The sequence below is a fragment of the Vitis riparia genome, chromosome 10, assembly GCF_004353265.1.
Source record: "Vitis riparia cultivar Riparia Gloire de Montpellier isolate 1030 chromosome 10, EGFV_Vit.rip_1.0, whole genome shotgun sequence".
Taxonomy (NCBI): Eukaryota; Viridiplantae; Streptophyta; class Magnoliopsida; order Vitales; family Vitaceae; genus Vitis; species Vitis riparia.
In genome coordinates this window covers 14,842,636-14,869,224 of record NC_048440.1, presented here as the reverse complement: position 1 = coordinate 14,869,224, position 26,589 = coordinate 14,842,636, and the positions used below count along the sequence as shown (strand labels likewise).

The window sequence follows — 26,589 nt, the reverse complement described above, 5'->3', positions numbered from 1 at the left end:
TAAACCAGCAAGGTTTTATATAGGGCCTCACATATGCAAAGTTGTGATATTTAGAATCTGATAGTGATTCTAGTAAATAGTTTTAATATTTATAATACTTGAAAATTCTTATCATTTGAGTGTTAGAAAGATTAGAAACTCTTTATAGAATCACTCTCAAACGCACTCTTAGTTTGCCTTCTTCTGTGAGTGATGCTTGTACCTTAAAATGTAATAGCTGCTCTATGCTAGTTGTCGACTTTCTGATTGCTTACCTGAGCATTCGGTTCAAATAGTTCGTCCTTGAATTAGAACATGCAATGGCTGCCAAGAGAAGGCCCAAAAAATGCAGAAACACAACCAGATTTTCTATCCAATGCTGTCAGGAGAAGAAACTAATAACACAGAATTTTCTCCAAATCCTCATCAAAACATGATAAGTTCAACACATTAATCAAAGCTTCATGTCTCCCAGAACCAACTTTGACGCTAGTGTGTTCTAATAATGAAATTCAAACAATGTCAAAGGCTTTAACAAAACAGATAGAGAAACTATAAGATAATGTTGAAGATCTGAAGGAAACAAAGGGAAGTCAGTCTGATGAGAGAAAAACCCACTAACATAGTTGAACTTTAAATGTTAATTTCTGTATTTCGTAATACTCATAAATACATATCAAGAAATGAGAAAATGTAACAATTATGGATTGAGGGTTAGATGTGAATGACCCTTTTTCATATGCTTCATACACAGTCCTAGTTCATCCAATGCTACTGAGTGCATTTACCATAACAGCATATCATTATAATTTCATCAACAAAGATCAATACACACTGCTTCATTATTTTATAAAACAGATTGTTTCAGCAACCATGACTACTGTCTTGAAAGTTAATATAAAAGAATTGAAAAACAAATCTGAAAAGGTATGTCTTTGCAATAATCAGTGCCTAGAGAGCATAACAAAAATAGACACAATGTAGAAAAAATCCAACAGTTTACCCCCAACATTATACAGTGCATTCAGTCTTGGGGTGCTGACCAGCTGAGCATGGAGTACAGCTTAGTAAACTTCAGCAGCCACATTACTGGTGGGAAGCCTTTGACGTTTCTCCACGTACTCTGATGGAAACCAGCCTGCTTTACCTTTGCATTCTCCTTCTGACCATCCTGTATGGCTCACCTAAGCAATAGATATGAAGTTTAAAGAGCAATGAACAATTAAACTGTACCTTTCATATCACAAATAGCAAACATTCATTTTCACATGAAAGCTGTGTTCTGTACTATGGACAAGATAATCTAAAAAAGGTATTCCCAAAAATGCCTGTTGCTTGCGTATTCTGTAACCTATTATCATTTAAGTGATGCATACTACAAGATTTAATGGGACTGTTCATCACAGGACTAACCATTTGGTTGCTTTGAAAAGGGAACATAGAAGAAAATTTTGAAACCTTGCAATTCATTCACATAAATCATGGATGGAAAGCATGATATTTGTTAACCTCCAGTATTTTAAGCTACAACAAAGTTCAAAATTTTACTGTGCACATGTACATATTAAAATGATGAAACATCTAAGGGTGATTGTGCAGCAAGCTAAACTTTCTGATCAGTCAGTAAATGTTTCCATGGCAGCAAATGGATAAGTAGTTGTTTTCATCATCCGCCACTTTTTGTTCTCCATGAAATATCAATATATTTTCCTTACGCTCCAAACAAAACAGTATTGAGACTCAGAAATCATTTTCTGGATGTACTTATTCATTTAACAAATGCAAGTGAAATATATGATTTAAGGAGGTGAAATAACCTTCCGGACAACGACATAGTCTCCCACATTCAGGCTCAGTTCCTTCTCTGATGCCGCACTGAAAGCATGCATTGCCTGCAAGAGGTAATCAATCAACTTTGTGTTCATGCTCTAAAAATTACCTGATTTATGATGGGTTGGGGAGCCAGTTCAAGGAAGAACGGCTCACAGCAGCCACTAGATTAACCTCTAATGGCCAGCTTCAAGATAAAGACCAAAAGTGAAGAAGATTCAAGTAATTTCAAGAGAATCCCTCCTTCAACCATTAAATCTGCCTCTTCATGTCTCCTAAAATGCAATTGATTACTTTAGTATTTATTTCCACAGTACATAACGTTTGAGAATGTCATCAAGAACCATATTCACAAAAAAAAAAAAAGTTTAAAAAAAAAAATACAGAGAGAGAGACAGACAGACAGACAGACAGAAAAGGCTGAAATCATATGGACATGCAAGGTGTAAAAGCTATAAAAGGCTTTAAGTACCATATTGTGAACTAGCCCTTGTTTCTACCCCAAAGAGGAAAGTGGTTTGGGAAATCACACAGTTATCCCTTCCAATAAAAAGCTTGGCAATGATATTAACAATATTTTCTCAGGAAAGGGAGTCTCTAGAAAAGAAAAAGAAAATAAAAATTCATTTTTTGCCAAAACTTGATTCCATCAATCATTGGGACAGAGATCTCTTATGTTCCGCAGCTTTGGCAGGACATTATCAAGTGGTGAAATTGGCAGAGTGGAACCTTGTGGGGGTTGGTGGTGTAGGATGTAACCTGAAGTACATGTTTTGGTTCCTTTATTCCATTGCAGAAGACAGAGAAGGGCCAGCAGCTTTCAACAAACAGAAGCATCTTATTGTGGCCTTCTAAACCATCTCTTGACCAAAGCAACCCCAAGTTTCTTATTGTCATGGTAAACAAAAGTATCACTTCTCTAAACACTACGACACATGCACCTAAAATTTTCCTCAGCGTTGAAATTAAATCAAATCCACTAAAACATGCCTAAGTATGCCATTAGTCCACCAAACTGGGCTACAGGTTCTCTCACTAGAATTTTACTGGAGGAAAAATCAGTCTCAAATTCTCATGTTGTTGAGCACATGAGAATTGAAGTCTTCCAGAGCGGCAACATATTACTCCCTCAGTCATGGCATCTTCCTCCTCTGGAGGAATGCCCATGTAGGGATCTTAAACTTTCCATAAAACTGCTAGACAGGTCCCAGATTGTTTTTCTAAAACTCTAGTGGAGCTGACCCTAAGCCCTCTCATCAGTATTTACTCAGGATGTCGTGTAGAAACTTATGTGAAGTTCATAATAAGATTTAATTATGAAGTACAATACAAGTCATTCTTCCTTGAAGCGATTTGCAAGCACAAAGTTTTGATTTCTGAGATTGGAGACATTTATAACCTACTTCAGCCAAGAAGTACATCGTCTTCTCTGAGTGGCTCTCTGATGGAATGGCAGGAGGAGCAGATTCTTTCCTTTGTTTTTCCGAGACCATCTGAAACAAGTTACAAGTCAAAACATGAACTTAAATTTTCTTTGATGAAAATAAATCTCTCATGAAAACAAGAACAAGAACTAACCTCAGATTCAACTTCACCAAGAACGGTAGCTATTCTCTGATGATAAGTCCTTTCTCCCTCAACCTTCAAAAGCACAAATTTGTCAAAAATACAAAAACCTCAACTGATAATATGCTCCAAAATAAATCTTACAATCTTGAGCTCAGAGTGAAGATACCATTGCAACAAGCCTCTGGAAACTAAGCCTTTGCTGTTGTGCTTCAACAGCAGCCAATGCAGCTGCTGCTTCTTTACCCAAAACTGCCATATTTGCTTTCAATTCCTTCATTTTAGCTTCTGCTATATTTAGCCTTGCAGCATTTTCTGGATTTGGAGCTTCCCTTAGTCGAGCTTGTCTTCTAGAAACCTCAGCTGCCTATTTGCTTTTTATGGTCAATTTAAATTACGAGAAAGCAAAGCTAATATCACAAGTAGAAACATAAAACAGAAGGGTTCAAAGACAATGATCGAATAATATGGCATAATTCTGATGCACAGGATGTCCAGCTATCTGATATACCTGTGTCTCAGCTTCATGTCTCATTCGGCTATAACGTTGAGCTAGATGACGGGCATCTTCCAAAGGAGCACCAGTGACCATTGCTCTCAAAGGATCTAAAATCTGGAAATATATAAAAACAAAAAAAGAATGTTTGAGGAATCAATGCTTCTATCTTAATTAGTTAACAAAAATTGGAAAACAGAAAAAGGTTCCTTTAGAAACTGAACCAGCAATGAGCTCTACATATGTGATTTCATCCCAAGTATGGTCAAGGCAAATAACCTTTTTCTTTTGATATGTAGTCCATCTAAATTTGTCAAAAAATGATAAATTTTAGTTTCAAAAGCATGAGAATGTCAAAGATTGAATTTGTTGGGTGTATTTATCTTACATGCCAGAAAAGAAAACCAGTCCATTTCTACCAGTTTAAAATTTGTAACTAAATTTTCAACATGTAGATCATTTTGTACTTTTAACAGAACTTTTTTTGTCCTAAAATGAGAAAGCAGGATTTCATGGAACAATACGTGCTATCAGAAAAGAAAACCAAGACCCATAACATTATTCTTTTATTGGAATCTGAAGCTGACTTCTATAGCCAACACACATTGGTATAGATCAGACACAAAATAAAACCCTTTGTAATTAAAATCACATGGTTTTGGTGAGATTTTGTCAGAACATATCACAACTTTTAACAGCTTGTTTTTCATCTTAAGCTCTCTAAACATATACTTCTAACAATAGTTTTGTCCTATTTCAGTAAAATCAACCCTTCTAGTGGATCTGAGAGGATTGGTAAATCAGCTTAGGGCTTTAGGGGGCATATAACGTCAAGCTACAGGGTTGAAGTTTTTCCCATTAAAAAATGTAATACTATGGTTTGAAAGACCACAAAGGGATGCCAGACCAAATTCAAGGATTATAACTTGTCCAAGAAGAGTTGGTGATTTCTTTCTTCTATTTTTTTTCTTTTACATTTTCCAGAATAAGCTGATGCTCACAAATGTGATAGAAATGATAAACAACCAGAAAGCACTCATTCAACATGATACTGTAATGATTATATCAGGATTGAACCCTCTAAACTTCTTTATTGGTGTCCTTTGATGGTACCTTTTTCTGTCAAGGAGTCTCTGACTAGCCAGTAAGGTAGTTTATGGGAAAGAGTAGAAGGAAAGTTTGTCTTTCCTTTTAACTTTGTTCTGGTGCATTTGAAAGGAATGCAACAGGAGGATATTTGAAGGTGGAGCTGTCAGGGTTCACATTGAGACATATTTGATATTTCTCAAGTACAAATGTTCATCGTCGAGGTTTTCCAAGGGTGGTGAATTTGGCCCTCTTGGGTTTCAATAGTAAACTGAATTTGGCATGACTTATTTTAGCATCCTTAGTATGGGGTCTTTTTGGGTTTTCCTTTTCTTCTTTATTTATTTATTTAGTTTTGCTTATTTTTTTCATTTTTGGCTTTTTGGCATTCCAAGTCCACTTCTTTTCTACTAGGATTCACCCCCTTTGGCAATTTTTTGTATAATTCTGTGCTTGTTAGAAAACTAATAATTGTATCAACATACAGAAAATCCAACCTGTGAAGATAACAGTTTGGTCAAGTCTTCTTGCTCTTTTGCTATATGTTTAAGACCATCACCATATATAGATGCAGCCCTAGCTAGAATGTTATCATTGATGTTTTCAGCACCATATCTGCAGCAATCCTCAGACAACTTTGTTCCTGATAACCATACAGATTGTAAAGAATAAACGCAAATGGTAAGTTACTATTGTAAACTAGATCATTTATTTGGAACAGATTTTTAAGAGCTAATTGCACAGTCCTCCAAATTATGAGAAGTATGTTGCCATGAAATACATATTTGGAGAAAGTATGAATTACTTTTTCACCTGTTTCGATTTGTTTATATCCTATGGCTGTGAATGCTTCCCCTGCTCTAACAATATCTTTCTGAAAATCCTGAAGAAAGGAGTATGACACATTAACAAAATAGATTCAAAAACAAAAAAGTCTGCACCAAAAAAAAAAAAAGAACTAGTTTAAGCACACTCTACATCTTGAGAAGCCAAGAAAAGAAATCAAGTCCTGAAATTACTGACCCAGGACACGGTGAGATCACAAAAAAATTGAATCAATACTTTTTCATGAATAACTAGTATTGTATAAGAAAAAAGGGCAAATTCACCAGATGAATTACACAAGCATGAACACCTATGTGCTTGACTTTTCCCCTTTCTAAAAGAATGACTTTTTGAAAACATATATGCTTGATAATAGTGTTGTCAAAAGCAAAAGGTGATGTCAAGGCGATAGGACTCCTTTTAACCTAAGGCAAAAGGCGAAAAACAAGGCAATAGCCTGACTATAATAAGGTGATAAAAAAAATAAATATATTTACCTACTTAATACTTAACCAATATAAGTGTCATCTTCAACAATCAACACTAATAATTTTTCATTTCTCATGGCGTCTTATAAAATTAACAAAATAGTAAAAATTATTCAAAGCGTTAATATTATACCCTCATCATAAGAAACATCATCTTGTTTTAGAGAAATTCATCTAGTCCAAATGCATATTCTAATTTTTCAAACATCTAAAAATCAGAATAAAAAACAAAATGAGAGAATGAACATCTTAGAAAAGCTTTGGGCATCATCATCATAGTCATCATTGAAATTAAAATTGCCATCACTTCCCTTAAGACTAGATTGATAGCCCTCCCTCATCATCGCTATGATTGATAATATAATATTTCATCTTATATTTTGTTTAATCTAATGTTAGCTTCAATTAAATTACAATCTTAGTATGATTACTCTTAACCCATGGTCAAAGGTGGTCTTTATGCCTTGCACCTTATCCCAAGGCAGCACTGCCTAGACGTCATCTTTGAACCTATCTTACCTCGGTCTTCAAGACGCGACTTTTCTTTGCCCCACCTGGCCTAGTGGCTTAGGCAACCTAAGCAATTGCCTTTAATAACACTGCTTGATAACAAAAAAAAATTACTTTCCTTCCCTCTTTCACATTTGCTCTCTCCCCACAAAGATCTTCTCCATACAATTGCATGGTGTAGGAAAATCTAGGTTTTATGAATGACTCAAGTATTCAGAAATTTAGGCTAGAATCATTAAAAATTAATTTTTGGCTGAAACTAGTCGCACCAAAAACAAAGGAGCCAAGCATAATTAGAACTTTAGGAAGAGAATATAAGAACCTTAATTTCCCTAAATTAGCAACCCCAACTCAAAAGAATGATGTAAATTCCTTTTGCATGTTCACCAAATCTCACACCCCACATCTGTTTTTATATGCTAGTCCTTCCACATGCCATTAGTAATACCCATGCATGACATGCCAATATTTTTTTCTTTTTGATAGGTAAACGAACAAAAAAATTTGAGAAAAGGGAGCCCAAAACCAACCCAAAGCATACAAGGAGTATATAAGAGGTGTCTAAAGGCAAAAACAAAAAAGAAATGGGGATATAAAAATTCTCACCGCCCTCATCTAGAACCCAACCAATCAAAAAAGTTGATTAAAGGTAAAGGTCCATTTATAAACAACTTAGTCCAAGACTAACAATTACACACAAAAGAATTTTTCATCCTTTGAATCGAAAGCGCCTCATTATCAAAAGCAATCTTGTTTCTTTACTTCCAAACCAACCAAAAGAGACATAAGGGAGCTACCATCCAAACCTTTCTATGCTTCTTACCCACAAAAAACTATGCTAACCAAGAAAGGTCTTTCTAACCGACAAAGAGAGGACCCAACGTCACACCAAAAAGAGCAAATAATAACTCCCACAAAACCCTAAACTTGGTGCAATGGATTAGAATATGATCAATAGACTCTTCTTCAGCACAACAAAGGAAACATCAATTGGCTATGGACCACTCCCTCCTCTTTAGTTGATCCAAGGTTAAGCCTTACCCCACGAAGCTTCCCAAGCAAAAAAATCCACCTTAGTAGGAACACAAAAGCTTCAAATGATGCTCCTCGAAAACAGGACTACATTTCCAAGCTCAAGAACACTATAAAGGGACTTAACAAAAAATTTCTCATCCTTAGTCTCTTTCCATAACACCCTATCCTCCAAACCGGTAATCACCCTCTTCTCATGTATTGTCAAGAGAAACCTCTCCACCTCACAATCATTGAGGCCTAGAGAACCAAGGATTCCAACCCCCCTCCTCACCCATAAAGTCCCAAACTTTCACCACCCATGACTCTTTTGAAGCTGCCAAGGCATATAAAGAGGGGAAAGAATCGCAAAGCATCGTTCCCACATACTCATTCTTCCAAAATCTCATTCTGCTATCATCCCCCATAGAGAACACAATTTTGTTATGCAATAAAGACCCTTCCTTCCCAATTTCCCTCTATAACCACACATCATACCCCTCCTTCACTTCTCAAGTACACCACCCCCCTTCTTCTATCCCAAACTTCTTACTAATAACTTGCTTCTAAAGAGTTTCCTTTTCCATCACAAAGTGCCAACTCCATTTACACAAAAGGGCTCTATTGAGTGTAGAGGGGTATCTAATAAGCAAGCCATCCTTTCTTTCATTTGAACAGGCAATTGCCCACTTTACAAGATGAGGCTTCCTTTCCAAAGCCCCCCAGTCCCAAAGAAAGTCCCTTTGGATCTGCTCTTATCTCAATCTAACCACTCTTGGCATAAACATCAAAGACATGAAGCAAATGGGCATGCTAAACAAAATACTCCAAAAATAGAGTGATTTTCCCTCCTTTAGAAATAATTTGTCTTTTCCACATGACTAGCCTCTTCCGAGAACTTTTCTCCACCCCATCCCAAACCGCCACAAATTTATGCGAAGCACCCAAGGGAAGCCCCTAGTAAGAGGGAAACAGCCCCACCTTGCAACCAAGCTCAAGGGCCAAAATCTCTAAATTCTCTACCCTTCCCACCGTTCACTCTTATCCAAATTGATTCTTAACCCTAAGATAGCTTCAAACCACACTAACAACCAGCTCAATTAAGCCAACTGATCCTAGGAAGCCTCACAAAAAACAAGTGTATCATCAGCAAACAGCAAGTGAGTGATTTAAGGTTCATCTCCACCCTACAGCCTAATAAAAACCCCCCACTCACTATTCTATTGATAAGACTACTTAAAGCCTCCATCCCAATTACAAATAAATAGGGTGAGAGAGGATCCCCTTGCCTCAATCCCCTAATGTTATGGAAGAAACTTGATGGTGCGTCCATAGTTTTAAAAGACTCAAGGCGCACCAAGGCGCAAAGTCCTCTTGGAGCATAAGGCGCGGGCTCTAGTGAAATGAGACACACCCTAGTTTACATATATAATTTTATATAATACGTCTGGAAAGGTACACTGTTGCTTCTTCTTCTTCTTTTTCTTCTCTTCTTCCTCTACTCAATGGTTTCTTCCCCTTCTTCTTCTTCTTTTTCTTTTGCACGCATGAGACAGGGAGTCAATATGGGCCAAGCCTTTTTTTTTTTCAAATTTTTGTTGGGTCAAAATTGGTTGGGCCTTTTTTTCTTAAGCCCTAATCTAGGTTGGACCCTTTAAAAAAAATTGTTGGGTCAAAACCCCATTCTAGGTTGGGTCCTTTCTTTTTTTCTTTTTTTCTTTTTTTTGTTGGGCCAAAATGCAGTATTTTGGACTGCAAATGTTTTAAAGAGAAAGGGTCCAAAACGACATCATTTTGGCTCCATTTTAATATGCTACAGCTCAAAAAGCTGTGTTTTGACCCAATTAAAAAAAATGCCTAGATTAGGGCTTTCTACTCCACCTCTGCAACTCGTTCAAGGTTTATGGAGGAAGAAGAAGAAGGGAAAGGGAAGAGGAAAAAGCGTACCTTTTTGGGGCTTTGCGCCAGGCCGAAGGCAAGCGCCTTGCGCGCCTAAGCTGCGCCTCCTTCAACAAGCATCACCTGGAGTAAGGTGAGGCACCGACAGTTTGCGTTGCGCCGCCTTATGCCTAGGCACGTCTTTCACAACTATGGGTGTGTTATTCACCAAAACAGAGAACGTCTTAGTAGAAATGCATCACCTTATCCAACCTGTCCACTTCTCCCCAAAACCCCTTTTTTGCATCACAAACAACAAAAAATTCCAATTTATGTGATCATATGTCTTCTCTGTGTTGCAACAAAGAATCCATGGCCTCATTAGTAATTAACGCAGCATCCCAAAATTTGTCTTCCCTCAACAAAAGCATGTTGGGACGAAGACCCATCACCTTCTTTAGCCTTATTAGCTAACACTTTTGCTAGCAACTCATACAAGCCTCCCACCAAACTTATAGGTTTGAAGTCTCTAAGGTTGTCAACCCCTCTTGTTTTTTGGGACTAAAACCAAGAACGTAGTATTCAAACTCCTTATAAATCTTCCCTACTCATGGAATTCTTTAAAGAAACCCATAACCTCATCTTTCACGAACTCCCGACTAAACTGCCAGAACGCCACTGAGAAACCATCCAGGCCAGGTGCTTTGTCCTCGTTCAACTCTAAAAAGGCAGAGAAAACCTCTTCCATAGAAAATGCCTCCTCCAGCCTAGTAGCATCCTCATCTCCGATTCTTTCAAAATCCAACCCAATCAAACTAGGACACCAATTACCACTTTCTATCAAAAGATTCTGGAAAGCACTAACCACACCCCATGAATCTCATGCTCTTCTGATAACCAAGTTCCATTAATTTTGATCTTAGTAAAACAATTCCTCCTTCTATGGGAGTTAGCTATCCTATGGAAGAAATCAATGTTCCTATCACCTTTCCTCCGCTACATTTCTCTTGATTTTTGTCTCCAAGAAATTTACTCCATGAGTTAATTTTGAAATCCTCCCTTGCCTCCTTCTAGCCTCCAACTCCTCCATTGTTAAAGCTCTCGATTTCTCTTGTTCATCCTAGAAAGACACTTTGTCCAGAGCCAAACTCTTGTTAACCCCAACCTTCCCAAAAACATCATTGTTCCAAATTTTCAAATTGGTCTTTAGAGCCTTCAACTTTGCTGCCAAAATAAGGCTACAGGAACCGTTGAAATTGAACCCTTGCCACCAACTTTTCAACAACTCCTTAAACCCCTCCTCCTTCAACCACACATTTTTTAAGCAAAAACGAACCAGACCTTGCCTCACCCCTTCCCCATCTAACAAAATGGGAAAATGATTAAACATCAGCCTAGGAAGAGTGCACTACACCACCCCACTAAAATGGCACTCCTAACCCTCAAAGACCAAAAAATGATCCACTCTTGACATGGATAGACTGTTTAACCCACCACTCCAAGTAAACAAACCCCCCTACAAGGGAAGGTCTCTCAAATCTAGATCATCAATCACCTCCAAGAACCTTCTCATAGCTGAAGACACCCTCCCTTCCCTACTATGCTCTCTAGGGAATCTGGTCACGTTAAAACCCCCTTCAATGCACCACAAATCATTCCACAATTCACGAATGGCCCCTAACTCCTCCCAAAAAAATTCTCAGCTTCTCTTCATGATAGGACCATAAACTCCCATAAAAATCCACAAGAAACCATCCTCGCAACTTTTAAAATGACATGGAATCGAAAATTGGCCCACCTCCATCCCCACCAACTCCAACACTCTATTATCCCAAAAAACTATCACCCCTTGCATTCACTACTCCCCACGCTAAAAATTTCCTCACTCCTAGATTTCACACCACTCTAAGGGACAAACCAAGTCCACCCTTTGAGACCTAATTAAGGCCTTGATTATCTTACTCTTGTTACTATCGTTAGCCTTTCTTATATTCCAAGATAAAAATTTTACTTCATTTAAGGCTCGAGACTCTAGCCCCTCCTCCTCCATCCAACCCACTCTCTGTACTCACTCCATTATAATTGATCAAACACTCTAACTTTTTTAGTTCACTTTTAAACCTAGTAGACATTGAATATCCCCCCTTTTTGCGTTGTTCACTTCTATTTTTCATCCTCAAAAGCAAATTCAGGATTTCCCCTTTAAATCTTTCAGTTGAAAATCCCAAAAACTTAGTGAACTTCGCCAAACAATTGTCGTCCCAACGACTACAAATATACAAAGAGAAAAAGGAAGAAAAAAAATATAGGTAGGTTACACAATTATGAACACTCTTATATATATATATATATACATTATTAGTTACTCTTTCTCAAAGAGAGACAAGAATGTCAATTCTAGTTTTCATTCTCAAGGAGAAGGCCCATGATAGGCTAGGGATGAGTGGTTGTCAATTTTATTGAAAGCTTGGCCAAGGCTGTGCTAGGCAGGTTACACATATTGTGTCCACTTTGTATACTCAGATATGCACCTCTTTTGTCATACACATCTTAAAAAGTCATTGATAGTTTGTGCAGAGGATAGGCCAGGAAGGACAGGTTGTAATTACTAAGTGTTCTTTCTTTGTTTCTTTCACACTTTTCATACATCCTATCTACTCATGTATACCATCTTTTCTTTACACATACACATGCATCTTAAACTTCATTGATAGCTTGGGCAAGGGCAGGCCATTTTAGACTGGTTTTAATCATTCTTCTCTTTCCCTGTTTTTTATTTTTTTTCCTCAATTTTTTGCACACTTTCTTATACTTCTTGTGTACTCAATATGCCCATGTTGTTACACACAATCTTAGACTTCATTGATAGCTTGAGCAAGGGCAGACTGTGTTGGGCAGATTTTATTTTTTTTATTTTTTTTATTTTTTTTTTCACCTTTGTTTATGTGGCCCTTTATTTACTTCCTATGTACTCAAGTAGACCCTCTTTTTATTAGATAAAGACACCTTAGAGTTCATAGATAGCTTGGGCAAGGGCTGGGTCATGTTGGAATTGTAATTATTCTGTTCTTTTCCTTTGTGATGCACTTTATATCCTTCCTCTGCACTTGGGTATGCCTACCTTGTGCTATACACCCCCATGCATGCATGCATGCCACACACATATATTAGACTTCATTGATAGCTTGAGCAAAGGGTTTTAATGTATCCAAAAACCAAAAAAAAAACACAAACAATTTTTTTTCTTTTTTTTTTATAAGTCTCACACACACAAACAATTTGCCTATCTTAAAAATAAACACTCAGAAATTAAAAATAGAGGACATAGCAATAAACAGCTAAACCATCTCTACCTTTCCTGCACGTGTAGACCTGTACAGTTTCTCTAATTGTTGATGTCTCTGCATCTCGACCTCATCTATAACCATTACATCTGAACTTTCATAACCAGTCCCACCGAACTGTTTTATAACAGCCTGAAATTCAAATAAATCAGTCAATAGAAGACAATAATTTTCATACAGAGCAGCACAGTATTGTAGATTTGCTGAAACTGAAAATAATGAAATACAACTTACATTTGTGAGGTTCAGTGGCATATTGAGAATGCACAAGGTGAATTTAGTAATAAGAAGACAATAGGTCAAGCCTCAAGGGTTGATAAGTACACTAAGAGCAAAAGGTCATCATGATTTATGACTACATTGTGTCAGTGGAAACTAAAAATCTACTCACTTCATTCTTTGTTGAAATAATTTCTTGCCATATTTTCTCCAAATAAAACATTAAAATAAAATAACACTAAACTAACTAGGAAGACATACAAAATCACAACCCAGCATACAAGGATGCGTGGAGATCTAAGCAAGTTAATCACCATTGGAAAATTTCATAGATCTAATTTGTTTACATGAATGCAATACTTGCTCAGATTGAGGATGCATCAGCCCACAATTTTGAATGGAGCTACAAGCATATACTTTATTTCATTGACTAACTAGTAATTCCCATTATTGCAATAGTTCATGCATATTTAATTTATTTCTCTAAATTATGTTATTGTTTTAACATCTTACCTCCAGTTGATTGCAATAACTTATCTATACCGTATTCTCTTTGTTGGATATAATAAATTCAGACTCATATGAAAGGAAATTTCACTTCACAACAGTATAACCAAACAACCAATATTATTTAACCAAAGAAGGAACTAAAAACATCAACAATAGGCTCCTTTATTGGTTAGTCTAAAAATTCCAAATTTGGTGAAACATAATAAAGACATTTTAAATCCCTGTACTCCACCCAAAAATTGCCCTCTTCGATTGGACAAAAGTTCTAAGAGAACTCTATGCAATCAGCATTTGATATCAAAGTATCAGTGATTTCCAAGAAATGTTTTCTCAGACGAAGTTGATTTCAAATTCTGCTAACTCATTGACCCTTCTTTCAATTTCTCATAGTCCCAATTCCCACTTTGATTTGAAACACAGTTTAGCATCATATTAGACAAGTAGTTGAATTCTTTGGAGAAGAAAGAACCTGAGGTGGCATTTGATAATTACAAGGTCAATAGCTTGTTGATACCTCCTACGACTGATTTTTCTAACCAAACAAGATGCTTCTATACGGAACAAAGAACACAGAGATCCTCCAGTTCATGGAGTTTTTGAGGGACCATAAATAGTTTAGTGTTTCAAACCATCAACTAGTTTGAAAATTTACATCACTCCCTAAGTTCAAATGAAGTACATCAAAGAAGTCCAAAATCAAACACTCTAAAATAAGAGAAACTTAGAAACATACTAGGTGATTTTTCTCACCAGGAACAAGTGGATTGGATTATATGATAAGTTCAATCTCACCAAATTGAACACATTTTCCATTTTTATCTAAACTTAAATAGTATTGTTCTCCATTATCACATATTGCAAAAAGGGCAGGTCTAAGGTCATATAAGATTAACTTGTTAAACTGAGAAAATTTTGCTCCTTCCTCACTTTCGAAAACACTCCCATGGTTACCCCCTCAACCTTTCAGATAACCTGATTAATCCAAAACCAAACTTGTAAACATCAAAGACACTAAAGGAAGGAAAGAAACAGATGGACCAAAGTTCCAAAGTAGCTTTGTTGCCTTCCTAGAAAGCACTGCCACAGGGCAGCATAAAAGGAAATGAACGACTGCCTTCAATTCTTGTTCACTTTAGCAACAGAAATCTTTCATGAAAATAATCTATCAACTCCACCCCAATCATGTAACAACCCAACAAAAACAGAAGCCTTCTGAAGCATGTGGCCTTCCCTATGCATCACATCCGCCACCATAGTTGTCCAGAATTTCATACTTAAGAGGATTCTCATTACATCAGGAAAAAAAAAAAAAAAAAAGCTACTTTGGAACCCTCTTAGTACAATAAAAGAAATGCCACGTTGGAAATCCAAATACCCATTCATAATCTCACTCCATCCACCCACCCACCGGATAAAGCCCCTTTACATCCTTTTTTTTTTTTTTTTTCTTTTTGATAAATAAGCACAAGTATATTAAAGGGCAGAAAGCCACAAAGCATACAAGTAGTATACACAGCAGCCTAGAAACAAAAACACATGAACAAAAACCTCACCACCCCTTAAGGAACGGCAAGCCATTCCAAAAAACCTAAAAGCGAAGAGGACTCCTCTCCCATATACACCCTAACCCAACTCCAGAAAAATTACATACAAAAGAATTTTTCAACTTCTGTATAACTAAAGAGCCCCCCCTAAAGGCTAATCTATTTCTTTCCTTCCATACCGTCCAAAAAATACACAACGGGATGGAATTCCAAATCTTTTTCCTCTTTTTCCCCACAAAGGGGCCCCTCCAACTAAATAACACCTCTTTGACCGTCTCTGAGAACACCCAATGAGCCCCAAACAAGGCAAGGACGATCTCCCAGAGGACCCTGACCACTATATAGTGTAAAAGAATATGAATTACATTTTCCTCTTCACAACTACACAAAAAGCAATGATTAGGAAGGTACCAGCCCCGTCTTTGGAGCCTATCCAAAGTTAGGATCTTCTCCCACGTGGCCTCCCAAGCAAAAAAAACAACTTTGGTTGGAACCTTATCCACCCAAATGATCTTTTTCGGGAAAGTGATGGCACTAGGGGATGCCAGCAGCTTATAAGCATCCCTAATCCGAAAAGAATTGTGACCCCCTGCTTTCCATATCACTGAGTCCTCTTCTGAATAAATCCTCAAGTCCCTCAGCATATGAAACAGCTCTCCTATAGCATCCAGCTCCCAATCATTAGAATCTCTGGAGAATCTAATATTCCAACCTCCTTGACCAAGGCTAGAATCCCACATTTCATTGACCGTAACGTTCCTTTGGACCGCCAAGGCAAATAGTTGGGGAAAAGTTTGGGACAGCGCCTCATTACCACACCACTGATCAATCCAGAAATTGATCTTGGTCCCCTCTCCCACCTTTACCCTATGTTATCCCAACACCAATTCGTCTCCTTCAAAATCTCCTTCCAAACCCCCACTCCAAACGTTCCGCGAGCCTCATTAGTTCTCCAACCAAAACCCTCAAGGCCATACTTCACCCCGATCACCTTCTTCCAAAGGATTTCTTTTTCAAGGGCAAATCTCCAAATCCATTTGCCCAACAAGGCCTTGTTCAAGAGATCAATCTTCCAAATGCCTAGACCCCCCTTCTCCTTTTGAGTGCACACCACCTCTCAATTGATTAAATGTATTTTCCTTTCCAAGCTTCCCCCTCCCCAAAGAAAGTCCCTTTGTAATTTTTCGAGCCTTTTTGCTACTAGCTTGGGTATTCGAAAGAGAGACAATTGGTAAATAGGTATGCTGGCCAAAGTACTTTTAATGAGGGCAATTCTCCCACCCTTTGACAAATATTGTCTTTTCCAAAGGGCTAACCTTCTTCTCATTCTTTTTTCCACCCCATCCCACATAGACGAAGCCTTGTGATTGGCTCCAAGGGACAGGCCCAAATAAACAGTAGGAAGAGACCCCACCCTACACCCTAACTCCACTGCCAATTCGTCAATGTCTTCAACCTCCCCAACCGTAATTACTTCGCTTTTAGCTAGGTTTATTTTAAGACCAGAGGCTGCCTCAAACCACGCCAAAATCCAACTTAGAGAGGTTAGGTGGTCTTGCCTTGCTTCGCAGAAAATAATTGTGTCATCAACAAAGAGCAAATGAGACACATTCATCTCCATTCTCTCCCTCCCTCGAAGACTACAGCCTGAAATGAATCCCCCATCAATAGCCCTTCTTAAAAGTACACTTAGCACTTCCATACCCAACACAAAAAGGTAAGGAGAGAGGGGATCTCCTTGGCGCAGCCCCCTGGAATTGGAGAAATTGTTGGCACCCCATTAACCAGAACAGAAAATTTTGCAGTTGAAATGCACCACCAAATCCACTCCATCCAACGAGCTCCAAAACCCATCTTGTGCAAGACCTTCATGAGGAAATTCCAATTAATGCTATCATAGGCTTTTTCAATATCCAGTTTACAAATCAACCCTTTCTCTTTACGTTTATGCCAGAAATCAATCACCTCATTAGTTATGAGCGAGGCATCCAAAATCTATCTTCCCCTCACAAAAGCATTTTGGTCCACAGAGACCACCTTATCTAAAACCTTCTTCAGCCTATTGGTCAGCACTTTGGCCAAAAGCTTATACAATCCCCCTAGAAGGCTGATGGGCCTGAAGTCCCCAAGGTCGTCAGCCCCACCTTTCTTTGGGATGAGGACTAGGAAGGTAGTATTGAGACTCTTAGCAAAAGATTTCTTATCAAAAAACTCCTTAAATAGGTCCACAATCTCCTCCTTCACGAAGTCCCAGCAAGATTGTCAAAAGGCCACTGTGAACCCATCCAGGCCTGGAACCTTATCTCCATTCATTTCCATCAGAGCAGAATGGATTTCTTCCTCGGTGAAGGGCTGCTCCAAGACTTCAGCTTCATTATGGTTTAGACTTTGAAGGTGCAGCCCCTCAATATCAGCTTTCCAGCCTGGCTCCTCTGACAGCAACTGCTGAAAAGCATTCACAATCCCCTCTCTCACCTCTTGCTCCTCTTCCAACCACCCCCCATTGATCTTAATTTTTTCCAAGGAGTTGTTTCTTCAATGGGCATTGGTCATCCGGTGAAAGAACCTTGTGTTCTTGTCCCCTTCCTTAAGCCACAACTCCCTTGACACTTGTCTCCAGTGAGTTTCTTCCAAAAACACCCACTTTTTAAAGGTTTCCTTAGCTTCTCTTTTCAACTCCGTCTCACCTTCTGTCAGACTCCTTTCACTCTCCACCCCATCCCAGAATTCGACTTGTTGAAGGGCTGAGTTTTTATTAACTTCTAGCCTTCCAAACACATCCCTATTCCATCCTTTGATTTTTTCCTTCAAGACCTTCATCTTAGTAGCCAATCTAAAACTGGCCCTCCCTCTCCCCCCCGACCCCTGCCACCAACCCCGAAGAAGATCCTTAAACCCATCAACTTTGAGCCACATGTTTTCAAACCTAAACGGGGAAGGGGCCCGTCTAAACCCACCACCCTTCAGCAAGATGGGAAAATGATCAGAAGTGGGTTTGGGTAACCTACTCTAGACAACCCCACTAAAGTGATCAAGCAAGTTCTGGGTCACTAGGAATCGATCCAATCTAGCCCAAGATTGATTGTTCCTACCCCCACTCCATGAAAACACTCCCCCTTGCATCACAAAGATCCAGGAGCTCTAGTTCGTCAACAACCTGAGCAAATCTTCTCATTGCGCCAGTCAGTCTTCTCTGATTGCTCATTTCCCTTTGGGAGAGGGTAACATTGAAGTCGCCCCCTAAACACCAGGGGTCATCCCAGATGCCCCTTATAGCCCCAAGCTCTTCCCACAGAATCTCCCTATCTTCTTTAGAAAACAGCCCGTACACTCCTGTGAAGATCCAAGCATTCCCATCTTCTACATTCCTAAGCCTACAAGAAATTGAGAACTGCCCCATCTCCATCTCAAGAACCTCCAGGGTTCTTTTATCCCAACATATCAAAATCCCTCTCGCAGCTCCCTGAGCACCCATGGCACCCCAATCAAGAAAACTCCCAGAGCCCAAACTCCTCACCAAACCCTCTGTCATTGACTGAATTTCGTTTCCTGAATACAAAACAAGTCCACCTTCTGGCTTCTGATCATGGCTTTAATCACCTTTCTTTTAGAGCTATCGTTAGCTCTACGCACATTCCAGCTCAACAGCCTTATCTTCATTGGACTTCCATAATCTGACACCCTCTTCCTTGCACAGCACACTTCTTCTTCTTCCCCCCCTCATAATTGATGGAACATTCAAGCCTTTTCAACTCCCTTTCAAATCTCGATTTCTCCAAAAGAGTTTTACTATGAACTATTTCCCTCCTCTTTCTAATTTTGAGCAAAAACTCCAAAATATCTTTCTCCAATCCCTCTGTCGAAAATCCCAAAAACTTGTTGAACCTAGCCAGATCACTTTCCTCCCAACTTACTTCCTCCCATCCTCTACCTTCTTGTGGCATAGACCGAGCAAGGCACAATTCCTCTATGTTCTCTTCAATACTGTCATTATTGACCTCTATCAACTCCCAACACTTAACTGTTTCCTGCTCTGTAGACCCAGAAACGTTACACAATCGAGGTGTAACCCCCTAGGTTAAGTCCAAGTCAGCCCCAAAAAGGTCGTAATACTCCCCCAATTGGTCTGACCATAAATAGGAGAGAGAGAAAAAGGAGAATCAGAGACCACCAATCCAATAGATTTCCCCTAGGGACGTTTTCATACCTTGCATCTTCCTCCAACAAGGCACAATTGGTCTTAGATTTCCCCTCGGACTAAATCTCCTCCTCAGAAAGCCTCCGCAAGCCATCCTTAACCCAGAAAGGAGAAATACCAGCGTCTAGACCCCCCATTGGGCTTTGGCTACTTACCAAAGAAGGACGGGCCTCCCCCACCTGGGCTCTAACCACAGCTAAGGGCATAGACGGGCCTCGGTTGTCCAGCCCAGACATCACAGGATGCACCAGAGTCTTGGCCCGCTCAGAAATCTTCCAAGACGACAGCCCAGAAATAGGCGGCCCATTTACGCAAGGGGGGTCCCAGAAGGAAACAAGCCCAGTGGGTTATGATTCCTTAGAGCACCAAGAGGGCTTTGCTAGCCCCAGCAAGGTAAGCCCGCCCGATCCTTATTGCCCACCTGGCGGCCCATCGAAACTCCGAATAGGGTCCGTAACTTGCCCCGACCCGCTTGACTGACCCCGCGTCCCATCGGCATGCAGTAGCAAGGCCTTGAGCCTCGAACCGTCCTTCGCCTCCAGCACGCGCTCGTCCGCACATGTACAAGCTTCACCCCCAACCTCCTCTCCCGTTGCGACAAACTTCCCTCTCTTTCTTGCCGTCGCCGCTCTCATTACTAGCCTAACCTCCCACCAGAGAGTTAGCGAGTAGCACAGCTCTTCAACCGAAACCTCCACCACATTGGGGAGTTCCTCGTCGTTGCGCTTCACCAATAACCGGGCCCACTGTAATTCCTCCATCTTCTCCGTTTGGGAGTCAACTGCAAGAAAACCCCCGCACTCCTCCCCTATCCTTCTTAGAATGTCCCACTCCCATAAGGAGACGGGTAAGCCTACAACCCGCACCCAAGCTTCACTCTTGTTCTCCCCCTCCCTCAGACATCCTGTCTCAGGCCTCCATTTCTCCAAGCGAAGAAAGATCCCCCCAACCAAGATGCTTCCAAGTTTAATGGCTTGCTCTGCTTCTATCAAGAGCTCAAATTCCATCACTACCTTGCCCCTCTCCAGTTTTGCTAACCCTAGGTTGCCCTTCAAACTCCAGATTTTCACCAACTGAGTCCCCCAACTTCGTAGGTTGTCCCCCTTTGCTGCGCTAGGGTTCCATATCCCAACCACACAGTAAGCCAATTTGTTTAAGTTCCGGCATAGCTTCTTCTTTGTGACCTCCACCCTGATTGTTGCTCTATCTTTACCCTTTGGCATTTTGATCACTTCCGCAAAGGTTTTTGCCATGCTTGGCTTCAAACGTGGCTCTTCTTCTTTTTGGCTTATCATTCCTCCGTTTGCACAGCCCAAGCGCCATAACGTCTCCACCATTGAAACCCAACCACCCTTTGCTCCTCTTCCTTTAGGGATGAATATGCTAAATCTCTTGTTCTCCAAATCCACAACATCTAACCGGAGGAAGCACCCCCCTTTGTTATGATCGCGCACCAGAGAATAAGCCCTCCCGTTTTCCTGCCACTTTCTTACCCATTTTGCCGTTCTCACATCCTCAATGCACAGAACCAGACAATCGAGGAATAGCCCAAGACTCGTCGGTCCCAGCCTAATCCACGAGGAAATCCCTCTTTTCCTCTCCACAATCGTAGCTTGCAGTCTGCCTCTCTTCTCCTCCACCTCAACCTCAAACAATTTCGACTCCACTCCGAAGCCACCCTTCCTAAAGCTTTTCCCAGGCCTTGCAAGGACCTCGTCCTCTACATTCTCGGTCGCTCTCGGGTAGTCTCACTGATGAGGATGAATCTTCAAGATATATATCAAGAAAGGGAATTTGTATTAGTTGTAATTAAAGTAGGATTATTATTACTTGGAATTAAATTATGACTAATATTTGTTGGAGTCTAATTAGGATTAGCTAGTTGAGTTATAATATAATTAGAATTTGAGTCATGATAGGTTATTAGAGTCCTAGTAGAATAGGTTATTAGAGTCCTAGTAGACTTTGGATTTCTTAGAGAAGCCTATAAATAGGCTAATCAATGTAAATCAAAGGAATGAATTTTGATGAATAATATTATATTTTCTTTCATTGCAAGGTTGCAATCCTCAATGGTGAGACTCCATTGATTTTCTTCTAGGTGAGACTCCTAGAAGGCCTTAGTGAGACTCTAAGGTTTTCCATCTCTTCTTCATTGTTTCTTCTTTCTCTCTATTTCTTATCTTATAATTTTCTCTACCATAAAGTTTATTCCTTGTTCCTCTCCTTACACCCTAAAAATAAACCCTAGCCCACCTACCCTTGAGTGTAGGCAACCATCCTAGGGTTGTCCTACATCAATTTTGGTATCAGAGCCAAAATTCTTGGCATGAAGGCATATGTAATTGAGGAGTGGAGCAACATATGCAAACATGGTTGAAGGCTACAACTTTTTTATGCAACCATTGGTGAACATACCAAGGCTAAATGAAGAGGAGGATTGGCGACGTACTAGCATCTTCCAAACTCGTGTTGCTTGTCAAGGGAGACTATGTACTTTGATTATTGATGGAGGTAGTTGTTCGAATCTAGCTTCAGAGGAGCTTGTTGAGAAGCTTAATCTAAAGACAGAAGATCATCCAAATCCCTATCAAATAGCATGGGTAAATGACGCATCTATTTTGGTGAGTTCTCGTTGTCTAGTGACGTTTAATTTCAGTAATAATTTTGAGTTATCAGCATGGTGTGATGTTTTGCCGATGAAAGTTGCCCATATTATGCTTGGAAGACCATGGCTTTTTGATGAAAGGGTCCAACACGATGGCTATGAAAACACTTACACACTTGTGCGCAATGGGCGAAAGAAGATCCTTCGTCCAATGAAGGAAATTCCACCACATAAGCAACCAGAGGAAAAAGTAGCACCCTTGAAACTAGAAGAGCCATCAAATATTCTTATTAAAAAGCAAGTCGAAGTTACTAGAAAGGAGGAAGAAATCATCAATGATGAATCTAGAAAGCAAGAGGTGATGAAACTAATCTTAGATCAACCAATAGAAGAGCTCAAAGAAGTTGAAGAAGTTTCAGAAGAATCGATGTTTGACTTCCCAAGGCCAAACATTATCGTGAGTGGTGGCAAACATGAAGAATCTGCTGAAATTTCTTTTGAATATAGGGAATTCAAGAATCTTATTCTTCCACAAAACAATTTACAAGAAGAGTGTGGGAAACAACTTCCCACAAGTTTGTTGAAGACACATTATTATTTCAAGAATTATCAACTTGTTGCACAACATCAAAAAGTTTTTCGAAGTCCAGTATTTGTCTTGCATGAAATTGAAAAAGTTCAAGAGATCTTGAGATCTTGTCTTACCATGGGAAAGAGACGACGAGGAAAGAAAGGGTGGAAGGCATTGCTCGGAATTTCAATTGATCGTGGAAAATCACTAAAACTCGAGGTCGAGTTTTTTTCAAGTCAGGGGGAATTGATGAGGATGAATCTTCAAGATATATATCAAGAAAGGGAATTTGTATTAGTTGTAATTAAAGTAGGATTATTATTACTTGGAATTAAATTATGACTAATATTTGTTGGAGTCTAATTAGGATTAGCTAGTTGAGTTATAATATAATTAGAATTTGAGTCATGATAGGTTATTAGAGTCCTAGTAGAATAGGTTATTAGAGTCCTAGTAGACTTTGGATTTCTTAGAGAAGCCTATAAATAGGCTAATCAATGTAAATCAAAGGAATGAATTTTGATGAATAATATTATATTTTCTTTCATTGCAAGGTTGCAATCCTCAATGGTGAGACTCCATTGATTTTCTTCTAGGTGAGACTCCTAGAAGGCCTTAGTGAGACTCTAAGGTTTTCCATCTCTTCTTCATTGTTTCTTCTTTCTCTCTATTTCTTATCTTATAATTTTCTCTACCATAAAGTTTATTCCTTGTTCCTCTCCTTACACCCTAAAAATAAACCCTAGCCCACCTACCCTTGAGTGTAGGCAACCATCCTAGGGTTGTCCTACATCACTCACACTCCTCCGACGCTCTCGGGAAGTCTCACACTCCTCTGACGCTCTCGCTCTCTCTCACGCTCTCTCTCTCTCTAACCCTCTCTCTCTCTCTCTCTCTCCTCCATTTTGCTAAATTTGCAAAAGTCTAGAAGTTCACATGCAGTTAGGAAAGTGAAGGTGAAAGAAGGGAGATGTGTTGTAGATGTCATCATAAAGCCCCTTTACATCCTTGGAACCCAAACCCCTCTCCAGCATCCATACAACTTAGCACCAGAAACACTCCAATTCCAACCCAAATCTCAGTAACCATGTACTAATCTGAGGTTTAATTAGAAAAACTAAATGTCAAATTCCAAAATGAAGAGCACGAACTCATCCCCACCCCTTCACTAAGGAAAGCACACCAAATTTTTTCCAACCTCTGCAGGATGGTACGGAGAAAAGCAGCTCAAAATGCATTGGTAGGCTACCCAATGTACTCCTCAAAAGTGTTACTTTCCGCCTTAAGAAAGAGAGCTTAGGTTGAACTTCTGGGTTCATTTAAAATCTATCTCTTTTCAAAACTCCAGGGTTGTCTCTTCTTACTATATCTCAATTTTGATAAGTCTAAACAAGTGATAGACATTCACAACAAACATTTAATTTATTTTTTTTCCATTGTCTAAACAAACCAACCATTTAAACCAAAATCCCCCACAAAATGCTGATAGATACAGCACATTTTGATTCAATTGAACTTGACCCGTGCTGCAATAAACAAACGGCACTCCCCCCGTTTGGTTACCGAGAAAAAATTGCAAACTCGGAGAAAAGTCAAATTTCTTCCCTTTTTATTGTTTCTAGAAAAGAGAACAAGAAACCCACCTTAACAAAACTTGAGTAGAGGTTTTGGGGTTTCTGGGTTCTTTTATTTTCTTCCCTTTTCCCACACATTCCCAGCAACCAAACAGAATGGTAAAAACAAACAAATAAGAAAATCAGAGAAGAGCAAAAGGGAAATGTACCTGTTGCTGTTTGGCAACCTGCTCCCTAAACTTGCTGGCTTGTTTTCTCAAAGCATCCATTGTTGTTCTGGTGTTTTTGGGCTCGCCCCCAAACCAGAGGGAATGAGACCGGATTCAAACAATAAGGATTGGAATGAATATTTCTGGGTTACAGAGACGTTAGATCTGACAGCTTCCTGCGATCTCACGCTCCTATGCTAAAATTGCATCCGGGAGCTTGGTGGTGTGTGGTCAGGTGTACATCAACCTTAGAATTTGAGCTCTCTGATTGTCTTACAACGAACATCAAGAACCATGGACCCTTGACTTTTTTTTCCTAGACGCAATTCAACGGTTGAAAACTGGGCATCATGTTTTAAGGAATCCTCTCGAGTATATTGAAATTTGTTCCGGCCCCCGGAGTAATTTTCCTAAAAGCACTTTTCACATGTATTCTTTTTTTTCTTTTCTCCACAATATTTTTATAAATTAGTTAAAAATATGATTAATTGATTAAAATTTTGAAAATATCCCAAATTTGTAAAATTAACCTCCTTCATTTTTTAATTTGAAGAGTAAAAATGCCCTTTAATCTTTTCATTATTTACACGTGTATTTTAAAAGAAATTGTTACTTTTATAAGAAAAAGATGAGAACATTTTTGTCAAAAATTGGTATTTTTTAGGTTGAAAAATATGAAGGATTAGTTTTCTTCATCCTTTTAATCTATTATCCCTTAAAAATATTAATAAAATATATTTTTTTTAAATATTTTACTAATTAAACAAAATTAAACATTAAACAAACTACTTTTTATGTTAATAAATTGAATATACTTTCAAAATAAATAAATTATTAATAAATTTCTATTTTAAATATTTTATAAAAAATGAAATAAAAAAAATTTACCGTAAATACATTACTCTTTGTATTGTAATAAATTTATATTCATGTATTGTTCAATAAATAAATTCATATTCATGTATTTTTATAATTAAAAAATTAATAATAAAATTATATTTATATATTTTTTATACTTAATGAATTAACAATAGATTCATAACCATGCATTTTTTAATAGTTTAAAAATATAAACTCTAATTTAATTTTTTTTTATTACATAATATTGATACTTATTAATCTAAGGATGTAAATTTTTAAATACAAATTAATATGAGTTATATCAATAATTTAATGTTTGAATTTTAATAATAAATGTATTATCGTTGGATAAAAATTAAAATAATGCATGCATTTGTTTTTTTACTATGGTCTAGGCTTTTTAATTTTGTGCTAATCACTATTTTAAATAAATTATTTAAATCATATTTTATTACAGTTTTTAATTTTGCCAGGTGGGAAGGCTCTTAAGGAGCCATGTGTTGCCTCAAGAGAGGCTGTGAGAGAATCATATTAGTGGGTAGAGGATGCAATGGGGAAGAGACAGGTGTTGAGGGAATATTCCGGGGGAGCGTATTCTATTAGATTGGGATAGTGAGGTTGTTAGAGAGAGGTGATTTTCTTGTTGTTACATAGAGGTATGAGGGTAGCTTGGAAGACAATATAGCTAGGGGAGCATGGGAGAATTAGCTGGGTTTTCTTTGTGAGAGGAGCTTGGTGGTTGTTGGAGCAAGAATGAGAGCTTAGGGAAGAAAATAGCTTGAGCTGAGAGAAGAAAAAGTTGAGAGGAATGAGCAGGGGAGAGAAGAGTGAGCTTTGGAGAGATGCTTGAGAGAAGGAACAATCTGAGAGACTTTGAGAGGTGAGACCGAAGAAAGTGAGAGGAAGAGAAGAGAACTAAAGCAGAGCACGGGGAAGAGGAAGAAAGTTGGAGTCTTACCGGTTTAGGAGTATAAGAAAGTGTGAGAAGTTGGCCAAGCTTTGAGAAACCTAGGTATGATCAATGTACATTTCACCGTTTTCTTCCTCTGTGTTTGTTGATTTTGAATATTATTTGTTGATTTGGGTGCGAATATCATGTGTCCATGTGTTGCTTGTTGCCTTTAAGCGGTTGATAGATTAGATCTTGCCATATTCGTCTATGCACCTTTGTTTTTTATATATATATCCTGAATACGGTTTAATTTTGTTGGGTGACATATGGGAATCATGTTTCTGCTCCCTGTTTCATTCATCCATTCTTGGCCTGTTGATTAAAACATGA

General features: G+C 38.7%; 1 protein-coding gene across 1 annotated transcript; it reads right to left on the bottom strand.

The window, feature by feature from the left end:
• Positions 1 to 762: 762 nt before the first annotated feature.
• Positions 763 to 24,749, bottom strand: LOC117923706 (SH3 domain-containing protein 3). The gene is made up of 10 exons (XM_034842127.1): positions 24,447 to 24,749; positions 13,023 to 13,145; positions 5,771 to 5,840; positions 5,455 to 5,600; positions 3,887 to 3,988; positions 3,545 to 3,742; positions 3,388 to 3,450; positions 3,213 to 3,302; positions 1,797 to 1,871; positions 763 to 1,163 (listed from the first exon to the last, which is right to left on the bottom strand). Exons 1-10 carry the CDS (start codon positions 24,504 to 24,506, stop codon positions 1,044 to 1,046), a joined length of 1,047 nt encoding a protein of 348 aa, XP_034698018.1. The 5' UTR covers positions 24,507 to 24,749; the 3' UTR covers positions 763 to 1,043.
• Between the last annotated feature and the right edge of the window lie 1,840 nt (positions 24,750 to 26,589).